The sequence below is a fragment of the Misgurnus anguillicaudatus genome, chromosome 6 (genome assembly GCF_027580225.2).
Source record: "Misgurnus anguillicaudatus chromosome 6, ASM2758022v2, whole genome shotgun sequence".
In the NCBI taxonomy this organism is placed as follows: domain Eukaryota; kingdom Metazoa; phylum Chordata; class Actinopteri; order Cypriniformes; family Cobitidae; genus Misgurnus; species Misgurnus anguillicaudatus.
Genome location: NC_073342.2, coordinates 19,963,247 through 19,986,963, shown reverse-complemented (window position 1 = coordinate 19,986,963; position 23,717 = coordinate 19,963,247). Strand labels below are relative to the sequence as shown.

Sequence of the window (23,717 nt, the reverse complement as noted above, 5' to 3'; positions counted from 1 at the left end):
ACCAAAAATAGTTCTCCTATGGCATCATTGTGAAGAACCTTTAACTTTTAAAGAGCGTGAGGAAAATAGCAAAAACTTATTTTGGCACACTAAGAAGCATTCATAACAACAAACAGTATGCTTCAAAGGCCATAAGTATCTACTTGTATTCTTTATTTCTTTCTACAATTACTGTAAGAACATGAGGAAAATATTTCAAGAGATTTAGGGATTTGGCCTGAACAGCATGGACACAAGGGTACTACAGTATGAAGCATTAAATGGTAAAGAATTATTAAAGAAACAAATAATACATTGAATAGAATTGACAAAGCTGATTTGTGTCATGCTGTAAAAAAATCAAATGTTAACATTGGTACGACAGCCTAGTCAATAAAAACCATTGTATTCAATTTTTACAGTGTTTGTTACTTAAAAAAAATATTTTCAATACTCCCCATATATTTTCTCTTAAACCTGCATTATTATTTATTTATATTAATACTCATAACATATTGCACTAGCCCAAGACTGTAAATTTATTCGGGGTGAATTAGTTCGGAAGGGAGGGTTTGGGCATCATTTCGAAAACATTATGTAGATTGGACGGTCATGTCAAAGGTTCAGTGCCACCGTAGAAATTATTCCAAATTAGATCTGCACCCTCACCCCGCATCTTATTATACAAGAGCTTCAATACTGCACACGGCGTGACCGATCCCGTGACAGGATATGTCAAAGCTGATATTGCAAAAAGTGGCCCCACCTCAGTAAGGTAGCCTAATACACATTCTCTATCCCTGCGTCCCAATTCACATACTATCTGTACTTGTATTCAAAATTAAAATTAGTATGCCCAAATATATAATATGCTTAAATCAATATCCCTGAAGTACCCGAATAGTCTACTGTTTTCGGTAAAAATGTGAAGTTCTTATCCGTGCACACTCATAATGGCTGATATTACCCACAATTCATTGTGTGAGGGGTTTAGTGATGCTACACTGAATTATTAAATTAAACATTACATAAAAATAATGAATTAATAAAGCTGAGTTGTATTTTGATGTGTGTGGTTGTTAACTATTACAATGTTGTCAAGTGCTGGGCAAAGATTAATTGCGATTAATCGCATACAAAATAAAAGTGATTCTTGGCAAAATATATGAGTGTGTACTGTGTGTAATATATATATATATAAATTTATTTATTTATTTAAATTGTTATATATTCTATATGATATATAAATTAAAAAATTATATATAAATAACAAAATTCTGAAATTAATATATTAATATATGTATGTGTGTATGGTTAAATATACGTAATAATTACACACAGTACACACACATATATTATGCAAAAAAAATCACTTTTATTGTGTGTGTTTTATTTTCGCAATTAATCTTTGCCCAGCACTAATATATATATTATATATATGCGAATTGGAACGCAGCAACGACATACTCAGGACAGATGAGACCGCTTTGGCTTTTGAATGTACAATGTTTTTGAACTGTAAATGTTTGTTTATTTCAAAAGTATGCTGGAATAAAAAATAAAATTCAGTAGCACACAGCGATCGATTCAACTGCACCTGAGATCCATGGCTGTGCTGGCCGAGGCATCAAATTTAATAAATGACAAAAATGATTGACGGACACATTTAATCTCTTTAGGTTTGATATGGGTGGAAAAAACAGTCTAGTTAGAGACAGTTTAAGATGAAAACAATGGCAAGTATTACCAATATACAGTAATATACAAATTAGTATACACCACATCAAAACAATATATTCTATGTTTATTTGTCATTTAAACTCAATTGAGATATGAACAACTTCAATATATGTATAACCAATCAATTATAACACAACAACTGAAATAAATAATTTCTAATGAATTTGGTATGCACAGTATCGATCTTTCCAAACATGTTGTTTTCAATGTAACTCTTCACTTAAATGCTTAAACTAAAAAACAAACAAACACATTTGATCTTCAAGCGACACTGCAGTCAAACAAACAACATAGCAATACAAAATATTTAACAAAAATTTATACTGTGGGTTTGAGCTCGGGCCAATGTTTACATGGGTCTACCGGCTGTACAGAGATGTGTGGTGTTGGCGCCCTCTGTTGTTAAGAGTGAGGCAGTGCAGGTACGGATGAGAGAGGAAGGAATGGAGGGAAGTATAAAACGAGAAGGGAGAGAAAGTGGGAGGGGTTTTACTCATCACAGCCCAGCAGCTCCATTCGTAGGGTAATGCGTTCATGCCACGCCCACGGCAGGATGCGGACGAATCGCGCTACGAAGGGCGGTTCGAACACGTTCTTTTTGTGCACGTTGTTGTCACTGTTGCCAGGGAAAATCTAAAGGTGATGCAGATGAAACAGAAGAACATGACAGATAGCTGGATTGATGTTCGCTTAGCAGAAAGTATATGGGGGCTGACATTCATGCTTTTATCCAACGACAGTCCATTAAACTGGGTGCATTAAAGTAACTATTATATAATTATTAAACTATGAAAGTCCAGTGCAAAATCTACAAGTGAATTAATGTTGAACTCACAGCCTTGCAAAGCATCATTTATTTGACTCATATATGTATGCAGACGTTCGGCGCATGCACATTTTGACCAATTGCAATACCTCCTGGACATACTAGGGCTGTCACGATTATAAAATTTGGCTGACAGTTAATTGCCTAATGAATTATGATGATTGTCTGTTTTATTGCTTTGACATTTAATTCTCATACATTTTGTTTGTTCATGAAATAATTTTCACACATTGTTGTGATTTAAATTAAATCTTTTGTAAGGTTTATCTAGCAGTGAATATTAATACACATAACACATATTTAAAAGTAATTATTTAATGATAATAGTTGTATCGCATTACAGTGTCAGTTAAGGAATATCATCTGATACTGTCTCGTTTATACAGGCGCTCAAGCGCCCCCTTGTGTTTTTTAGAGAGATGTGCAATCATTGGGGTGATCTGAAATTATCGCGATAAGGTCAAATAATCACGATGAGACGATTATTTAATTATTGTGACAGCCCTAGGACATACTACATTCTCCTGTATGTGCATGTGCGACCTATACCTACAATGTACACAGGGTTTTAAAAATCTTTAGAAACAAACCTTATCTGTTTTCGTCTTGTCGTCTTTGATGTTGGTCCAGTATTTGCCATCATCACTGTACGCGACTTTAAATGCTGAAATAAACTGCACATTTCCAAAGTCTTTGGCTCCTTGTGTGACGATTCCTGAGATGCGCTTTGGTCTGAGCAAGTCCACCTGATATACATAACAGAGAAAAATAAAAATATATAAATACCGCATGTCACTGATAATTCACAGGATTTACTGATGGTTGCATTACTTCCAATATATAACAACACTGCAAGTAATCCCCATTTGGCACTGATATTATCATCTAGATGCTATCAGACATTTGCTATGACTTAGGAATTTCGAAAAGCCGGGTCTGATAAAATGGTTGCTACACTCTTGGTACACAAACGTGGACAATTACATTGCTTCATGTTCAATAAAAAATATTTGGTTATTATATTTATTGCTTCTTCCTAATCCCAAACAGCTGGAAGGAATCTAAAATGCAAGCCAAACCAAAGCTCGGGTCATAGGAGGTTAAAGTAATAGCTCACTTAAAAATGTTGTCATTTACTAACGCTATCTCAAGGTAATTCGTACGTATTTTACGAGGTGGCTAATTCGTATTTATTCGTACGACCACATTCGTACATTTTTGTATGATTTGCTCAGTGACGTTGGGGTTAGGGCTGAGGTTACGGGGTGGGGTTTCGTTATTGTTTTTTTCATGATAATTGTATGTTTTTGTATAACTCACTTCGTACAAATGCATACAAATTAGCCATCTCGGCTAAAATACGTACGAATTCTTGTGAGATTAGGATGCATTTACTTATTCCCACAATTTTTTTTTTACATTTTGTACATAGGACCAGTGTTGGGGAAAGTTACTTTTAAAAGTAATGCATTACAATATTAAGTTACTCCCCAAAAAATTAACTAACTGCGTTACTTAGTTACTTTTGATGGAAAATAATACTTGCATTACTTTTAGGTTATTTTCACATTACTTTTTCTTATTTGGCATTTAGAAATTGCATATTTCCATCAGAAAAAATGTCAAGCTCTGGCCTGCCATCTCCGTTTTTGACTTAAACTGTTCCTGCTCATGCACGCACACATAAAGTGCGTAATTCTACGTGACTAAGTTTTGGTTTAATTCAGTACATTATTTTTATTAATCTAATTAATTAAAACCAAAAGTAACTCGCATTACTTTTTTAAAAAAGTAACTTAAATATTACTGTGTTGGAGCCGATGGTGTAGTGGGCAGCACTCTGACATGTGGTGCTTTCGCACTTTCGGCGAAATTTTAATTAAATAAAATAAAAATAAAATAAAATTATAATGCATTAAATGCATAATTAATTTTTTAAGTTATTCAATCATGAATAACTCCGACATGTGGTGCTTTCTCACTTTCAGCGAAATTTAAATTGAATAAAAAATAAAATAAAATAAAATTATAATGCAATAAATGCATAATTAATTTTTTAAGTTATTCAATCATGAATAACTCTGACATGTGGTGCTTTCTCACTTTCAGCGAAATTTTTATTAAATAAAATAAAAATAAAATAAAATTATAATGCATTAAATGCATAATTAATTTTTTAAGTTATTCAATCATGAATAACTCCGACATGTGGTGCTTTCTCACTTTCAGCGAAATTTAAATTAAATAAAAAATAAAATAAAATAAAAAAATAAAATAAAAAATAAATTATGCATTAAATGCATTATAATTGTATTTAAGTTATTTAATCATGAATAACTCCGACATGTGGTGCCTTCGCACTTTCAGCGTAATTTAAATTAAATTAAAAAAATTATAAAATAAAATTATAATGCATTAAATGCATAATTTATTTTTAAAGTTATTTAATCATGAATAACTCCGACATGTGGTGCTTTCGCACTTTCGGCGAAATTTTAATTAAATTAAATTAAAAAAATAAATAAAATAAAATTATAATGCATTAAATGCATAATAAAAAACTTAAGTGATTCAATCATTTTACAGCCCTCAAAGCTCTTTTTCTCACCTGCAGCCACTCGGAGCGGCTATTGGTGGCCGCTGTCCAGGCATTGGTCTTGCCCTGCTTGTCCAGACGGGCGTAATGTGGGTGCCAGGTAAACGCCTCGATGCCCCAGGTGCGAAAGGAACTGGAAGCCGTTATCTGCCTGTCATCGATTAGCCGCGACTTGACACCTAACGGCTCGGAGCAACCTGTCGTGTTCAAATACACTGTGAAGTAAGACAACAGGAAGAAGAGGGGCGGGAACAGGAAGTGGCAGAGAGATGGATGGAAAGCGTGTCAGCATGATGGCTAAAGCAGCACAAAACACATCAGCACAGGCACGGCCCAGAACGGGTCGAGAGCGAATTTCAAGCAGGTGAGAGTTATGATGCAAAGTATGATGATGTGTTTGAAGCGCATGCAGGTGAGAACTGGCAATGCGTGAAGCAGGCATGCTGCTGGGATGGACAGCATGAAAGACAAACTCTGTCTATCATCATGTTAAAGGGATAGTTCACCCAAAAATGAAAATCGTGTCATCATTTATTCACTTTCATGTTGTTACAAGCCTGTATAAATGTCTTTGTTCTGATGAACACAGAGGAAGATTTTTAAGGAATGTTTTTAATCAAACCGATCAGAGGCACCATTGACCACCATATTAGGATACTATGGAAGTCAATGGGGCCTCTGATTGGTTTGGTTACAACATGGATTGTATTAAAATAGGTTTGTATTGTGAGTAAATGATGACACAATTTCATTTTTGGGTGACCTATCCCTTTTAGTGCAATAGGGAAAAAATGGTTTGAACTTTACCATTGAGTTCACAGCCCACCATCTCCATTCTTAATGTACAGCCTTTGCGGCACACAGTAGGCATGATTCGGATATACTGAGCTATGATTGGAGGATCAAACAAATTGGTCTTCGTTCCATCATTGTCAACATTACCAACAAAAACCTGTGAAAACAGAATATTTGACAACCATAATTTATTATACGTTATATAATTATTATAGGTCAATGTAACGAAAAACAGGAGAATATAAGGATGAAGAATTTGTTAAAGGATTAGTCAATTTTCTTAAAAAATCCAGATAATTTACTCACCACCATGTCATCCAAAATGTTGATGTCTTTCTTTGTTCAGTCGAGAAGAAATTATGTTTTTTTGAGGAAAATATTCCAGGATTTCTCATTTTAATGGACTTTAATGGACCCCAAAACGTAACAGTTTTTATGCAGTTTAAAATTGCAGTTTCAAAGGACTCTAAACGATCTCAAACGAGGCATAAGGATCTTATCTAGCGAAACGATTGTCATTTTTGGCAATAAAAATAAGCACTTTTAAACCACAACTTCTCGTCTTCCTCTGGTCCTGTGACGTGCCAGCACGACCTCACCTAATACGTCATTACGCCCCAGTGTACAGAAAGAGGACCGTTCCGACGTTGTTGTATGTTGAATAATACTAATTAATGTCAGTTTATTGTTTAAAATGGTCTGCAAATGTGTGTTTCATATATGTAACACGTGACCTTTCGACGTCATTACGCAATTACGTGAGGTTGCGTTGGCAGCCGAAGGAAGAAGAGAAGATGTGGTTTAAAAGTGCATATTTTTTATTTTTCTTGCCAAAAATGACAATCGTTTCGCTAGATAAGACCCTTATGCCTCGTTTGAGATCGTTTAGAGTCCTTTGAAGCTCTGTTGAAACTGCAATTAAAAACTGTTAAAGTGTTGGGGTCCATTAAAGTCCATTAAAATAAGAAAAATCATGGAATGTTTTCCTCAAAAAACATAATTTCTTCTCGATTGAACAAAGAAAGACATCAACATTTTGGATGACATGGTGGTGAGTAAATCATCTGGATTTTTTAAATTAATATTCATTTTTCATAGGCATAATAAGTCTCACCATATCTTTGCTCTGGCCTTCCGGTTTGTACATGGTATAGATTCGCCCATCTAAGCTCGATGCCACTTTGAAAGCTTTGACAAACTCCCATCCGCCCATTCGACTGGCACCCTGTGTTATGATGCCTGTAAACCGCATCTTTCTCTGCATGTTGATCTGAACATAAATAGAGACATTTGATTTGACTTAGTAAACCTTGTAATATTACACTGAATGTGTTGGTGCTTAGTAGTTAGCGCTTACCTGAATCCATGGGTTCTTGTCATGTGTGGCAGCGGTCCAAGCATTAACAAGTCCCTTGTTATTCAGGCGGGCCAGCTCGGGTCCCCAGCGCTGCAGTCCCAGGATGCCATAGTACACGGATGAGGCAGAGATCTGAGATTCAGCGATACCTCCACCTTCCATTCCCAACAGAGAGATGCAACCTGGGGATCAAGGCCAAACTTTAGCTGATATTCACCCAAAGAGTCGTATGAACAGATGGATGAACAGTATGATGACCGTGTACACAGGAAAAAAACAGATACACTATGTGCTATGTTCCTTACAAAATGTGAAATAAAGTAACTTACGCAGTTGGCAGTGCTTTCCAACATAAGGTGAAGGACATGTACAAGAGAAATCTCCATTCAGATCTCGGCAGACGCCTCTATTCTGACAAGGTTGGCCGGCACAGTCATTCACATCTGTAAAAACAGGTTAAAAGGATTCATTAAAGCTTCGGTATAAGCAGTGATGGTAAAACAGACCATATTTCAGCTGTACTGTAGTTTTCTTTGTGAACTTTAGGTGGCGCTCCCTGGCAACAGTTCAATGAAAAGGTTAAATAAAAAAGTGGATAGTTTTAACAGCAAAATGATGGCTATTAAGATATAAACGGGGGTAATTTATTGCAATTTTTCTCCTCTTAGTTACAAACTAAATTGTCCATGCTAACATTCCAGAGTAATTTAACATTTTTAACATAAACACATTCTTTTTACATAAACACAGTTTGCTATTATGATGCACACTGTAAAAAACTGTAAAAAAGTAAAATTTTCATTGCGAACACTTGTTTCATTTGTACAGACGTCTATCTCTAAACACAGCTCAGATGCAAAACCCTCTAAGTGCGTCTGTTTCCTTGTAAGGACTCTTAATGGATTCTCCCAACAAACCAGTGTTTCTGAATGACCCGAGTCAGATTTTCAGCAAAAGTATTTGATGAACAAATAATACGCGCCCAAAGCATTTGGTTAAAGGTGCCAAAGAATGCATTGAAATAATATGTTAAATTGCTCTCTGATACCTAAATAGAAGGTATGTGGCTTTATTAAATCTTTCCCCACCAGTGTTTTTAAAAAACGTTGCCAGCCAGTGCCAGCATTTTTCATGATTTTCACAAAAGTTTAATGCTTTCCAGAAAATGCTCTACTTTAAATATATAAATAAACAATATATCAAATGAAAGAACAGACCCTCTTTCAACACTTTCATCCTACCTTTATTGGTTCTCTTTTTATCACCTCTCAAATATGGGTAGGTTTCTTCAAAAACACCCAATTTTGAGCAAAAATCTGAGATAATTAAATTTTTGTGAAGGACTTTTGATAGAGATCAGATGCAGAGCGATCTTTAAAACATACCGTAAAACTTCAAATAATAGCCCGGGCTTTTATTTTCCCAAACCTATCTTCACACCAGACGTCTAAAAGAGACAGGCGTCTATAAGAGACAGGCTTTTAATTTAATTGTTCAAGCATGACAGCAGGAGGTTACCACATATTACGTTTTATTTATAATTTAAATGTGTTTAACAAATTAGTTCGTGTAAGAATAAATTATTGGCAGCATAAATAAAGCAAACGAGGATATGCTTTTTTAATGGTTGTTGTGTTATATCTTACACAGATACAACAGTACTATTTTCTGATTGGCTATTGTGTAGCCTCTTTCTTTTCTTTTTTTTTGATTGGCTGATAAGTGGCACGCAGCACGCTTGACTAGAACTCCAGGGGAGACGGGCTTGATAGAGAGAGCGGTGCGGCCAGATACATTTCGGGCGCTGTAGCATATTGAATATATGATAAATAGTTTTTCCGCGTGAGAAATACAATGTGTGGCGGGAGTGCATGCATGACAAAAGACTGAAAGCCCGGCTATTATCAGACCGGCCCTCGCGGCCTCAAACACTACCGGCCCACCGGGAAAAGTCCCGACTCTCCCGATTGCCACTCCGCTACTGTCATCATCACTGCAATCCTGACAATGAACCTTGTTGTGTTGTCATGAGTAACGGAACGATTGCGTCTGTCACGTGACATGTACCGGTAATCAAAACTTTAGCGTGTGCAATCTGCACCATAGAAGTTACTGGCTTAAACAGAGTTTTAGAAGATTAAATACAACCCAAAACTAAAAAACAGACCAGGCCTTTATTTGAGACAGGCGTTTATTTACCAAAACCTGTCGTCACACCAGGCGTCTAAAAGAGACAGGCGTCTATTTGGGACTTGGCTATTATTTGAAGTTTTACGGTACATGGAGTTCTTTCTCTTTCACGTGAGGCGCTACTTCCGGGTTGTATAAGTTGCGGAAGTGCGCCACCTGGTGGATAATAGCGGTATTGCGGAAAACCAGAAATTCTCGTCATTGGCAGGGAAGCGTTTTCTCTTAATTGACGAGTGATTTTTGAGCTTTACTATGTTAGGTCGCACAATATAAAATGATCAGAAAGAAACATCATACATCTGGGACAAGCATTTTGAGAGAATTTTTCTATTTGGGTGAAAGACTTTTTTAAAGTTTACAAAGATCTCTGCTGTATAATGCCAGGTGGAAAGATCTCACAATCTTTACTTGTATTCTTTAAGAGGATACACGGTATGAGACAGAAGTTACCACCATCTGATTCAAGACTTGCTTGAGTTTCCTAATCCACTTATGACCGAAAGGGCCAAACATGCTCCAAAAACAAACGGATAATGGACTTTGTGTGTGCGTGTGAATGCAGGCTGAACTTATATGGTGTGCAACCATAAAAAATACAGAAAAAACAAGCACGGATTTTGGCTTACAGAAAGGACCAATCAAGACTCAGCAACAGAACATTCCAGAAAAACTGTCGGAAATCAGGGGGATTATCCGGTGTGTACAGATGGAATGTTATGCAGTATGACCAGTCAAAGCCGTCCAGCTCAGATACACTGCTCAGACATACAGTATTAAAACACCTCCAAACCTCCTGAGGTCAGACAGTGACATCAGGGATGGAATTTGTTATTATGTATTTATACACTTCATGCATGATAATTACAAAATAATAAACCAAATGCTGTTATTAATAGTTTTATGTCACAAGTGAATTGCCATGGCCCACAGACAGAGAAGCTATTCAAGACAGTAGTGTATTGTATTACTCTCTGAGCATCGATAGCTTGCTGCATAATGGGAGATGCAATTTGCAACATCATCCCGATTGATAAACCACAAGGGTAGCAGTTCTTCACATGCACGTGGGACAGTCATAAAAAAAACAAAAGTTTAAAATAAAAAGCCTTTGTGATTTGAGTTTGTCTTGTGATTACCAGTCACAAATCTCTAGCTTTCCCATCAAATGCAGAGCATGCCGGATTTAGAGAAGATGCCAATAAGCCCTAGGTGTGTCTCAGCCTAAATGGCACACTTAGACCGTCCACGGTCCATTTGCTGAGCACTTGATATATACATAAATATCACACCAAACGGAAAGCAGTTTCTTCATCTGACAAATCTGATTTAGCCACGCTTAAAACAAAAATTGTGATTGGTGGCTTTATGTCAGTCTGACATCATATTGCTGTATGTAAGTGTTTACTGTCCACAATAACTGACTACACAGCAGAAGGACTGGTCCACATTGCCAAAGGTCTGGCTATGTGCAGTTATCCGAGATATGGCCCTGTTACCTGGATGGAAATGAAACTTGAACAGTTTTAGGAAATCTCTAGTAAACACCATAACAGCCATTAAGATCCCTTAACCGTAATTAAAGATTTGTGAGAAAAAGAGACACTAATTAAGAAAAAGGCAGCAATTAGATATAAAAAGCGGAGATGTTTGCGGTCTCGAGCAAACATGTTGTCATCTGTGCTCAGCTATAAGTTCCCAAATTCCCTTTGGGCGATGAAAAACTTCCACAGGTTGAGAAACAGGAACACAATAAAAAAAAAATTCCAGACTTGTCATGCAATTTGTGGCGGGCGGCACATTCACGAAACGCACGTCAGCATATATGCTTAAATGCAACTTAAATGAGTCTCAGCCGAGCGCGTCGACTGAGGCAACGGGTTTTTGTACAGACTGTATTTGTGGTGGTCAATTTTAATTTTGTGGCGGACTGAGAAAATAAATGAATGTATGGGAATGTACAACGACGCTCTCACTTGTATGATGTCACAGCAGTAGGCAGCACAAATATGTGACAAAACAGTGACGTGACACTTAGCGGGCAGGATGAGACAGGAACACACAACGTCATCGGCAGATGAACAATGATCCAGCACAAGACAGCAGACACAAGGGCATTAAACTAATAATGAATAGTTAACTAATAATGAATAATTAACAAGGAAGGTGCCGGGTCAAGACTTAAGACAAGAGAGCACGAGGTACACAAAACAAAGGCCATAAAAAACAAGAAAACAATAAGGGCTTTCATGATCCTGCCACATGAAACAAGGTAAAAAGACATACAAGGCTGACAGGATCATGACAATAAAACTTCGATTTTTTACAATGCACTTTTGAAATGCTTTTATGATGCCTTTTTGAAAATCTATAGTCATCATCTACTTCCTTAAAGTGATAATAAAAATGAAGGGTGTTTTCACAAGTAGTTAATTTTAAAAGAACCAAACCCACTTCACTTAAAGTGAACCAGAAAATGAACTTGCAGAATGTGACCTTAGTCCTTAAGTCCTCAGGTTCACTTTTGGGTCCTTTTAGGGGGATCTGAGATCACTTGATTTGTTCACATATACACCCTGAACTGCCCCGAGAGCGTTTAAAGGGCTCAAATGAACTAGGTGTGAAAACACAAGATATTCTGCTATATAAAATCTTGGTATCACTTTACAATAAGGTTGTATTTGTTAATACATAAGGTAATATGAACTAATAATTCATTTTAAAAATGAAAAGTTGTAATTCAGAAGTTCAGATTCAAAACCCTACAAGTGCATCTGACATGTAAATGAGCATTTTTAATCAGGCGCTTTAGGGATTTCACTTTAATTTGGATACCATTTTAGAAACTGTTTCAATTACTGCGATGCCGTGGATGACAGCTCCGCCTACACGGAGATCTCATTCAATGAAATTTTTGCGCATTAAGAATATTAATTATTGACGTGGTTTAAAAGCAAAAAATATACCAAAACCTCCAAGTTGCACAAGAAAAGACATAAAAAGCGCAGAGTTGTGTCTCTATGTGTGTCTATGCTCTAAAGGGAACACAAACAGAAAACGGTTCTGATTGGCCGTGTTTTGTGATTGATTGTGTCGTGCCACACTCAGTATGGACAGAAAAATTGTCAAGCCCTGGAATCATATCACTTCCATTTAGGATACAGTGTAAAGTAAAAGTTGACAAAACTCTTATTTTTGAGTGCTATTCCTTTAAACTGCCAGTTTCTGCTCATTTCAACAACCCGAGTGAATGTGACCACTAGGGATGGGCAATATAAACGATATGCAATATAAACGATAGAAAATTGGCATACGATAGAGATTTTAAATCTATTGCACTATCGCGATAATGCATGTTGATGACACAATCTACCCGCGAACTTTAGAGCCACGAGCTGCAGCCGAATAAACATGGATGAAAGCGTCAGCGAAACAGAGGAACTCGTGAAAAAGACCGATGCAACATCTATTTTTTGGATTTAAGCCATAAGTTACATAAGTTAACTGCTGCTCCACGCGCGAAATTGACATTATGGTCTAGTAATTGTGAAACATGCAGTATATATATGCATTATAGTCCCCACAAGCATTTAAAGTGTTTAGTGTTATAAAAATAATTAACTGTGTTTTTTAGCAGATAGATCTTGTCAGCTTTATCATTTTAAAAGTAGATCACCACACAAAAAGGTCTGGACACCCCTGCTGTAGAGTGTGTCAGGCAAAATTTCCAGCTAAGAGAGGTAACAAGACTAATCTGGGCATAACGGTTTACTTTTACTTACTTTTTTAGCAGTTTGGCATTTCTAAGGGTCTATATAACCTGTTCTGAAATGAGTCTATTGAAATTATTATATCGCAATACATATCGCTATCGCAAGAGGCTGCAATGTATAACGCAATATGGATTTTAGGCCATATCGCCCATCCCTAGTGACCACTACTTGACAGCGTGAAAGCTTTTGACACAGATTTCATGGCCTCTTGCATGGCTTTCAGACCAATTTCATGCTGTCAGTGAAACATTTCTGCCAGCTGAGAGCCGGGAACATGCAGACTTCATTTATTTGCTTCCTTTGCACGCTTTTTACCCCAGCAACAGGGCCAATGTGTGTGTGACAGCGTGGGCAGGCTACAGTCGTATTTTAATTTGTGCAGGCACTATGTCTGGCACTAAACTGTACTGTGTGTTTTTTCTGAAATCCACACGTTTTTCATTGACCAAGCATGATTTAGATGTCTATCTGAGAGACCAAGACATTTAAATAGTCAATTCATAGTCATCAGCGTTTTAAAATAGCCACTTTGCAACCACCTTCAAGAAGATGTACTGTGGAGTTTACACCCACACACTTTGAAATAAAACCAGTCAAAACATCATAACCCTGCCATCAAATAAGGAAAAACTGGCACTGAAGCCATAACGTCCACCATAATCAGTAAGGAAGTCTCTGTGGCTGGAACTAAATGATCCATGATGTGTAAATAAATGTATAGCGAGGAAAAGCACCTTTCAATTACGTGGGGATTTCCGGCGTATCTTTATCTCTTTGTGCCGATTCCTTTTTTACAAAACACCAAGATTACACAACGTGACACAATGCATTCTTTAAAATAATATATACACATATATATATATATATATATATATATATATACCCTTAAAACACATTCCTGTTAGGTTAGGAGCTTAAATCTTTGTTATTGTTATCTTTCATTGAAATGACTTTTCCTGTAGGCCAGTTGGTGGTGCATTGCATCAGCAGCACAAAGGTTGTGGGTTTAATTCCCAGGGAAGACACATACCCCTAAAAAATTGTATACTGTAGCTTGACTGTACTGTAATCACTTTGGATAAAAGTGTCTGCCAAATGCGTAAAACTTGCTCTTCCTTTAAAACATTAAATAACCAAGCACTCATTCCAAGCACATACATTTTCATCCTCATTAAATATGCAAATTCATCATGAACCTTGGATAATTCGGGTACTGGCCATATAGCTGTTATATGGTTGTTTGCTACTTTATTGTTTAGGTCTGCCACTCGACAGCTAGCAGAGATTGAAGCGGTTTTATGGCGTGTTAAAGGATTTATCCGGTAACACAGGGAAGTATCAGCCATCTGCCCTCATTACATCCTGAGAGCTTCTGGGATTGACGTAGACACGGTACTTGGTGAAATCATTAGTCACACATTTTTAAAGAGAACAGCTGCATGTGATCTGTTATCATTGCTGTGCGAAATAAACTCTTCTGATAAAGTGTTCCTGCGGTATCTAATTTCTGTTTGACCCACTAAAGTTAATAAGAGATGAAAAAGCAGTAACACATTAGTTTTACCAAAAGATTGAAAATTACGTCATCATTTACTCCCCCTTAGGTTGAAGCAAACCTGTATAAATGTTCCTGTTGTGCTAAAAACAAAGGAAGAAATTTTGAAGAAAGTTTGTATGTGAGCAGATCTGGAGCACCATTAACTTCCATAATAGGATCAAATAATACTATTTGCTATTTAACATTTTTCTAAATATCTTAATTTCCTTTAATTGGACACTAATTTTCCAGCTCCCCTAGAGGTGAACATGAGATTTTGGAATCCATTCAGTCAATCTCCGGGTCTGGCGGCACCACCCCCAGCATAGCCCAGCACAATCCATCGAACCTGACCAGACCATTCGCATCGCACAGAAAAAAAAAGACTTTCGATATTTTTCTTATTTAAAACTTGACTCTTCTGTAGTTACATTGTGTACTAAGACTGACGGAAAATTAAAAGTTGCGATTTTCTAGGCAAATATGGCTAGGAACTATACTCCATTCTGGCGTAATAATCAAGGACTTTGCTGCCGTAACATGGCTGCAGAAGGTGCAATGATGTTACGCAGCGTCCGAAAATAGTCCCCTGCTATTGAAAGTAACCAAGGGGACTACTTTCGGGTAGTAATTTATTAGGAAAATATGGAGACTCTTTGGTGATTTTTTTTGTGTGATGCTAGTGGTCTGGTCGGATTCAATGGATTGTGCTAAGCTATGCTAAAAGTGGTACCGCCAGACCCGGAGATCAGCTGAATGGATTCCAAAACTATAAAAATCAAATGTTTAACTCTAAGGAAGCTGGAAAATTAGCATATTTTCAAAAAAAAGTGGAGTGTAGCTTTAAAGTTGTATTTGTTAACATTAGTAAAAGCATACCCTACTACCATTTATTCATCTTCATTAATGTTAACAAACTTGTTTATGTTAGTTTACTGTGCATTAACTAATGTTAAAGGCGGGGTGCAGGATCTCTGAAGCCATGTTGACATTTGAAATCACCTAAACAAACACACCCCTAACCCAATAGAATCTGGACCTTCTTTTGATAGATCCGCCCACATACGCCCACATACGCAACCCAGGCACAATGTTGTAAATGAGTGAAAGCAATGTGCATTACTATGGTAATCCAGGTAGAATGTTTTTAATAGTATTGCATGTTTTAACATGTGAATGGTTTTGCTCTGTTTCACATGGAAGGTGACGTTAAATGCCCGGCACAAGAGGTCGGAATTTTGCCACATACAAACAGCTGTAGGAGACCTAGATCGCATACACATGCTGCAGGCTTAAAGACTTACATAGCAAAAGTTAGTGTCCCTTAGAGGTTTGAAAGAACTGAACGCTTTATCCTCCGTGTCATTAGTAGACACGCCCCTTACTGCTGATTGGCTACAAGTGTGTTTTGGTACCCGGCACGACTCCCATTTCCAAAGCGTTTTTCAAAAATCATGCACCCTGCCTTTAACAGTTACAACTTTTGATTTTAAACATGTATTAATTAGTACATGCTGAAAACAACATGAACTATAAAAGTATTGTTCATTGTTAGTTCATGTCAGCGAATGCTTTAAAGGGCTAGTTCACCCAAAAATAAAAATCCTGTCATCATTTACTCACCCTTATATATATATATATATTAGGGCTGTCAAAATTAACGCGTTAATAACGCGTTAACGCAAATTCATTTTAACGCCACTAATTTTATTAACGGAGATTAACGCAACGCGCAATTTCTGTTTGACCCTTGGTCCAGCCCATAGTTGAATGAACAGAGACGCAGACAAATGTGACTCTCTCTAAATGAGTAAAAGGTTTTCATAGAAATAAGAACATTAAGCAAATCGTCTACCAAATCCAATGCTCTAAATGCTCGTTGGACATCTGATATGATCTTTATTTATACGTCTGAGAGGTGTAACGTTACCGTCCTCCTAATGCTTAATCTAATGCAAAGATGCGTCTCAATTCATTTTGGTTTCGCTTTTATGCATGACTTAGAAAATAGACTGCAGGACTTGCTTGATGTTAAAAGAGTCATTAAGAGAGATAAAGTTCAGTACCTGATTAATGTTAAAGAGTTATTAAGAAGCGATCCCCTCACGCTGACTGACTGATATCTGAAGCGCGTGCACACAGACGCGCGAGTGCGCGACCCGGATATATAGACATCTACACAAAATTACAGTTTCACAAATATCTGTTTTGATAAGAATTCACTCAGGTAGGCTCTATAATCTGTTATGTTTTAAGTAAATGTTTGGTTAACTGTTGGGTAAAACTATCTGATGTGTAACATTATATTAGATCACTTAGATTTTAAGTAGTTTGTCTCAATGTCAATCAAACAAAAGGAAAAAAAGTTGAACATACATTGATGATGTTTTTGCTTTGTGTGTGCTAAATCTATTAGTTTTACCAGTAATTTTAAGGTATTGATGTGGTAATTTAATGTATGGATGTGGAAATGTTTGTGGTAATTTGACTCTTTCAACTTCAAACACGTGTAGTTCTGTCATATTTTGTTATATCTCAACAAATCATGCATTGTTCTATGTTTTAATAGAGAATGTCAAAATATGAACAACTATTTTTTTTAAATTTGCTAATTCCGACTCAACTTGCCAGCACAGGTCACAAATGATGCAGCAGCAAACAAAAATGGAGAAAGAAAAATCTTCTGAAAGGAAAATTCATATACAAAACAATGGCTGGTGATTCTGTTAAAATGTAAACAGGCTGTTGTTAACATACATTTGCATAAAGCATCTATATATGTATATATGATTAGAATATTAAAAACCTGAAAAGTGTTAAATTAGGGTAAATTTAGAATGGATAAAAATGTGCGATTAATTTGCGATTAATTGCAGTTAACTCATGAAATCATGCGATTAATCTAGATTAATTTTTTTAATCTATTGACAGCCCTAATATATATATATATATATATATATATATATATATATATATATATATATATATATATATATATATATATATATATATATATATATATATATATATATATATATATTATTTATTTATTATATTTATTTATTAAGGACAATGTACAATTTCCAACATAAATGTTACAATTTGATACATTATACCAGAGTTAGCCATAGGCTAAATTACATCTGCAGTCCGATATATGAGTTTCTTTATTCTGTTAAATACAAGAAGAAGATATTTTGATAATATATATTTTGATATACTGTCAGCAGCAGCCATATCACCCTGTAGCCCAAGACTGGTTACCCACTGAAACTAAGTAGGATTTCGCCTGGTCAGTACTTGGATGGGAGACCTCCTGGGAAAACCAGGTTGCTGCTGGTAGAGGTAAGACCAGCAGGGGGTGCTCACCCTGTGGTCTGTGTGGATCCTAACACTCCAGTATAGTGATGAGTACACTATACTGTCAAAAAGCTGTCCTTTGGATGAGATTTAAAACTGAGGTCCTGACTCTCTGTGGTCATTAAAAATCTCAGGATGTCATTTAAAAAAGAATAGGGGTGTGCCTACTATTCGTCCCCTTGTATACAAATTGGTTATATCACTCTGTTTACTCTCCATTATAAGCTGGTGGGTGTTTTGGTGCAATACGGCTGCCATCGTATCACAAGCATTGTAAGTGCTGCAGAAAAGTGCTAAATACATTTAACAAAATATTATTGTTACAAATGATGGTAAGCACATAGTTGACAGTACCCATTGACTTCCATAGTAGGAAAACAAATATGCGTACCATCAACTGTGTGCTTACCATCATTTATTAAAACATCTTCTTTTGTTCAGCATAATAAAGAAACGCATACAGGTTTAAAACAACTTGAGGGTGCATAATGATGACAACATTTTCATTTTTGGGAGAACTATCCCTTTAACCAATGTTAACAAATAAAACCTTATTGTAGGTGTTACCAAAAAAATCTTTATTCAGGGCTCCAGACTAACTTTTTTCACTAGGAGCACAGTGGCCCCCAACTGAAAATTTTAGGGGCGCAACCAGAAAATTTAGGGGCACACACTGTAAATCAACATGTTAACCAAATATTCAAGTTTCTATTAATTTCCACTGTATTACTAATAAATGTTAGATGGAGAAAGTACTGTTGTGTGCTGTTTCAAATTCAGTGTCACATCACAAAAAAGGTCAAATTTACTAGTCGCACATGTGGGACTGGATGAAAAATTCAGTGGCACACTCTCAAATTTTGGTGACAAAATGCCACCATTTGGTGGCAGTCTGGAGCCCTGTTTATTTCTAGTAAACATTTATTTACATGCATCAATAAGCAAAGATTTCAAATAAAATTGACTCACATTATTCTGGCAGTGGATTCCATCAAAACCTGTGGCACACTTGCAGACGTATTCACTGAAGACGTCCCCTCGCCGAGAGCCGGAGATGATCTCACAGACGCCATCATTTTGACAGGGGTTAGGGACACACGGCCCTAAGAGCAAAGATTACATGAGATATATTACTGTATGATATCATAGATACAAGCAACCTTCGCTCTTTTGCCTTCACAACTCAACTGCCTTTTCTCACGTAAAATCTTAATAACTGATAAGGCTGTTACCAATCCCGGTCTCATTGCAGGTGTGTCCATTAAAACCATCAGCGCAGATGCAGATGAAGGGATCTTTGCCTGCTCCTGTTACACACGTGCCTCCGTTTTGACAGACGTTTACCTCACAGTAGTCAGCTGGGAATAAACAAACAGAGTGGATCTGTAATCACTAAAGACTCAAAAATGAAAATTCGGTCATTGTTTACTCAATCTCATGTTGTTTTAAAGGTCCCGACTCCCGTTCTTTCCGTGTTTTTGAAGCTTTGATTGTGTTTATAGTCGGCAATATAACATGTGTTCATGTTTCACGTGTAAAAAACGCGATATTTTTCACACAACTGACTTATCTGCACACCGCTGTTTTCATTGTCCTTAAAACATGCTGATGTCTTCTTTATTCTGTGAAGTCCCTCCTTCAGAAATACGTAACGAGTTCTGATTGTGTAGTTTGTTTAGCGTGTTGTGATTCGACACCAGCTTAGCTTAGCAGAGCTGTATGATCCAAAACTGGCAACTGACGGATTCCTGTGGGCGGAGTTTAGTCAAGAACTGTTTTATTGACGTCATTCAATCTGGAAATAGAGGGTTGTAGTCCAAACCGGCCGTTTGCTGTAGGCTTTGAATTCTTTTAAAGAAAATATATCGCCTGACAGTGAACTTTGAGCTTTATCATTTTGCAGGCATTATTTATGCACTAACAGCAACATTACACATTTACTAAAGTATGAAAAATGGGATCAGGAAGAACATGACCTTTATACATGTATGAATGTCTTTGTTTTGCTGAACACAAGGGAAGACATATGTGATAAGGCAGGAAACAGAAGCACAATTGACTTCCATAATAGGAAAAAAGAATTCTATGGAAGTCAATGGGGCCTCTGATCGGTTTGGTTACAAACATTCCTTAAAATATCTTCCTTTGTGTTCATCACAACAAAGAAATGTATACAGGTTGGTAACAACATGAGAGTGAGAAAATTATAAGAGAATTTTTATCTTTGGTGAACTATCCCTTAAATGTTTTACTATATTCAATAAGTCTCTCTAATTCTTTAAATATAGGTTTACAGTTGTCTCGCAAAATAGCTCAGATGTTTTTTTTAAATCAACACTGCAAAATATTACCATATTATGTTGGTCTGTTGTCCAACGAAACAGCATATAGGTTTGTAGCGAGATGAGGGTTAGTTTCTTTTTTGGATAAACTATCCTTTTAAAGGGACACGCCACTTTATAAGCTCATTTCCCTAAAGTTAAACATTTGATTTTTACCATTTTGGAATCCATTCAGCTGATCTTATGGTCTGTCTGTACCACTTTTAGCATATCTTAGCATAATCCATTGAATCTGATTAGACCATTAGCAATAGCATCACGCTCAAAAATACACAAAGAGTTTTGATATTTTTCCTATTTAAAACTTGACTCTTCTGTAGTTACATCGTGTACTAAGACCGAAGGAAAATTAATCTAGGCTGAAAATAGTCCCCTGCTATTGAAAGTAACCGAGAGGACTATTTTCGGGTGCTGAGTAATATCATTGTGCCTGCTAAAGCCAAGTTACGACAGCAAAGTCATTGATTATTACGCCAGAATGAGAGTATAGTTCCTAGACATATCTGCCTAGAAAATTGCAATTTTTAATTTTCCGTCCGTCTTAGTACACAATGTAACAGAAGAGTCAAGTTTTAAAAAGGAAAAATATCAAAACTCTTTGGTCATTTTTGAGCGCAATGCTAATGGTCTAATCAGATTCAATGGATTATGCTAAGCTATGCTAAAAGTGGTGCCGCCAGACCCGGAGATCGGCTGAATGGATTCCAAAACGGTAAAATGTAGGAGAGCTGGAAAAAAAGTGGAGTGTCCCTTTAAACACTACATTCGAAAGTACTAAACAGCACATTCACTATTTTAAAAACATATCAAAATGTAACACAAGAAAATGTATTCTCTCGTGGTCTTCCAGGCTAACACTATCTTTAAAGTTGTATTTTAGGCCCCTAGATGAAGGCTTTAACTTTGAGGAATCTGTGAAACTTTCCACAATCTGTGCTGCCTTCCCACAACTCTAAATGACACTTCTGTGAGAGACTCCCTGAGCATCCTTGTGTCCTCCCCTGGCTCCTATCCAAAATACCATAGATACACAACAGAGCTTATTCGAGGTGAATGGCACTCAAAATGATAATCAGCCCAAGCTTCATGCAGTCTTACTGCAGGTTTTAAAAGCATGAACTTGGTTCTCACCAAGACTACATTTGGTGAACATTTGTCTCTAAATTGCAACAAAAGGCAACAGCCTTCACGCTCAGGGTTGAAGCCACTGGGAGAGCGATAACGCCTCGTTCTGCATAAACAGAAACCTTGTTATCCAAACCATTGCCTTGTGTATTTTTGGAATGGAATGCGTTCCCCTTTAAACACTAGCACAGTTGCATAGATTTCACAAAAAATAAATTTCAGTTGGAACTGCCTGAGATGTTTCAAGTTGTTTGTTCAGTGCCTAGGATCAATCCATCCTTTCCTAAGAAAAACAGAAAACTCCACAGGGAAGTGAAAGTGTCTCATCACTGATAGCTTAAGGATTCACAGTGAAAAAAGTGGCTTGTTTGGTTAAGACAAGATTGACATGTGGAAGTGGAGCTGTGAAAGCAATTCATAGGTGGTTAATAACTTTAAACACAGCTTAGCACATTTCTGCTTTTGTTAAAAGCTGAATGGCCATTAGACAGAAGCGGACGCATCAGCTGAAAGCTGTTTGATGAAGTGAAACATCTGATCGGCGTCCCATCAGCTGAGCTGGCTTTTTTTATCAGCAAAGCTCGGAAATGAAAGTGAGGGCGGATTATTCCCATAGGCTTTAGGATAGGTTTTTAGGTGCTACAGTATATCACATGGTCTTTTTCAGAGTTAAACGTGTTGGGGCAAGCAACTGTCGGAGTGTTTGTCGCTCTCTCACAAAAGTGGCACGCAAACAGGGACAAAGAGAGCAGCAATAGGGTTTGGAGAGATGACTGTGCCTCTGAAAAAAAACAAAGTGGGGCAATGTCGAACCAGTTCTGGAAAAGCATTTGCCAAAATTCTACCCAATATGGTTAAAAATGTTTTGCCTTTTGATTTATATATGATTGTCATGATGATGCCAGAAAAGTTTTTGGGACTCAAATCAAACAGTTTCATAAAAAATGCATTCAATGTGCTTCTTATGTTGGCTTGACAAATTAAGTGATGATCAAATGTGGCATACTGGAAACTTACTGTAAATTCTTTCTGCTTTTAGATCAACAGCCATGTAACTTGCGCTTGACCTTCAGCTTTTTCTGACTCTGTCAGCTATTTATTTATAACTAAATCAGACTTTTGCAAATGATTAAAAAAAACTTATAGGGAAAAGGTAACATTTTTAACCAAAATGGAAAACTTTATGCATTTTGGCTGTTTCCATTAAACATTTGTAAACGGGTTTCAAAGTGCAAGTTTTGAAAGCGACAGCGTTGTTGTCTCCGTGTAAATGACATAAATGCAAATCTGTGTCAACGGTGACATCATTTTGCATGTGTATTTCGTGCTCAGTCTACAGGCATGCGCAAGTACTTCACAACCAAAACAACAACGACAGCCTACAGCAGTGGTTCCCAAACTTTTTCAGCGTGCGGCCCCCCTTGTGTACGGCGCGTTCTTTCGCGCCCCCCCAAAGAAAATTTGTGACAAAAAACTGTTCTAAAACTCAACAGTTTAGTATAAAAAAACATTAAATTATACAAAAAAGTAGTGCTTTTGGTTTATTAGCCTATTTTGTTAGGTTTAATTAAACAGAATTCATGATAAATTTATGTATTTGATAAAATGTCATAAAACTGGGGCCCCCCTGGCACCATCTCCGGCCCCCAGTTTGAAAACCACTGGCCTACAGGACTGTGTTTGTGCTTCTCAAGATACTTTATTATTTTTTAATAATAAAAAAAGCATTCTTTTTTAAAGAGTTTATTACCGCTTTTCTAATAAAGTTTACAAAATTTTGTGTTATTTATAGTCCAGGGTCACTTGTAGTAATAAACCTACCTCATCGTCCATCTAAACAAAGTTAATTAAAGCTTTTCGCCATCTAGATTGTTTGTATTTATTTATTTTTATATTTGTGCTCTGTAAAATAATGCGTATGTGCGCACTGCGCAGGTGTATCATTTTACTTTACAAAGTAACATCGCCATATACTGGCCCGGCACGCATAAAACTGAGTTATTAGTCGTTTTCGCAGATCCGTATAAACGCAGATCATTTGATAACATTAGCTGCGTTTCTATTACAGATTTGTGCAAAACTTTAGCGTTATTTTCTAAA

At 36.7% G+C, this 23,717-nt stretch overlaps 1 protein-coding gene across 2 annotated transcripts in view; it reads right to left on the bottom strand.

Moving 5' to 3' along the window:
* Window positions 1-132: 132 nt before the first annotated feature.
* mfge8b (milk fat globule EGF and factor V/VIII domain containing b) overlaps window positions 133-23,717 on the bottom strand; it is a 31,500-nt gene continuing 7,915 nt past the window's right edge. Inside the window, exons 2-10 of one of the 2 annotated variants that reach the window (XM_055191988.2) lie at window positions 19,383-19,508; window positions 19,122-19,253; window positions 7,623-7,736; window positions 7,294-7,475; window positions 7,051-7,206; window positions 5,949-6,093; window positions 5,154-5,356; window positions 3,136-3,291; window positions 133-2,352 (exon numbers count right to left, since the gene is read on the bottom strand). In XM_055191988.2, coding sequence (XP_055047963.2) covers window positions 2,209-2,352; window positions 3,136-3,291; window positions 5,154-5,356; window positions 5,949-6,093; window positions 7,051-7,206; window positions 7,294-7,475; window positions 7,623-7,736; window positions 19,122-19,253; window positions 19,383-19,508 — 1,358 coding nt within the window. In that variant the 3' untranslated portion in view covers window positions 133-2,208. The remainder of the gene's footprint in view (window positions 2,353-3,135; window positions 3,292-5,153; window positions 5,357-5,948; window positions 6,094-7,050; window positions 7,207-7,293; window positions 7,476-7,622; window positions 7,737-19,121; window positions 19,254-19,382; window positions 19,509-23,717) is intronic. The other variant, XM_055191989.2, reaches the window with a different exon arrangement.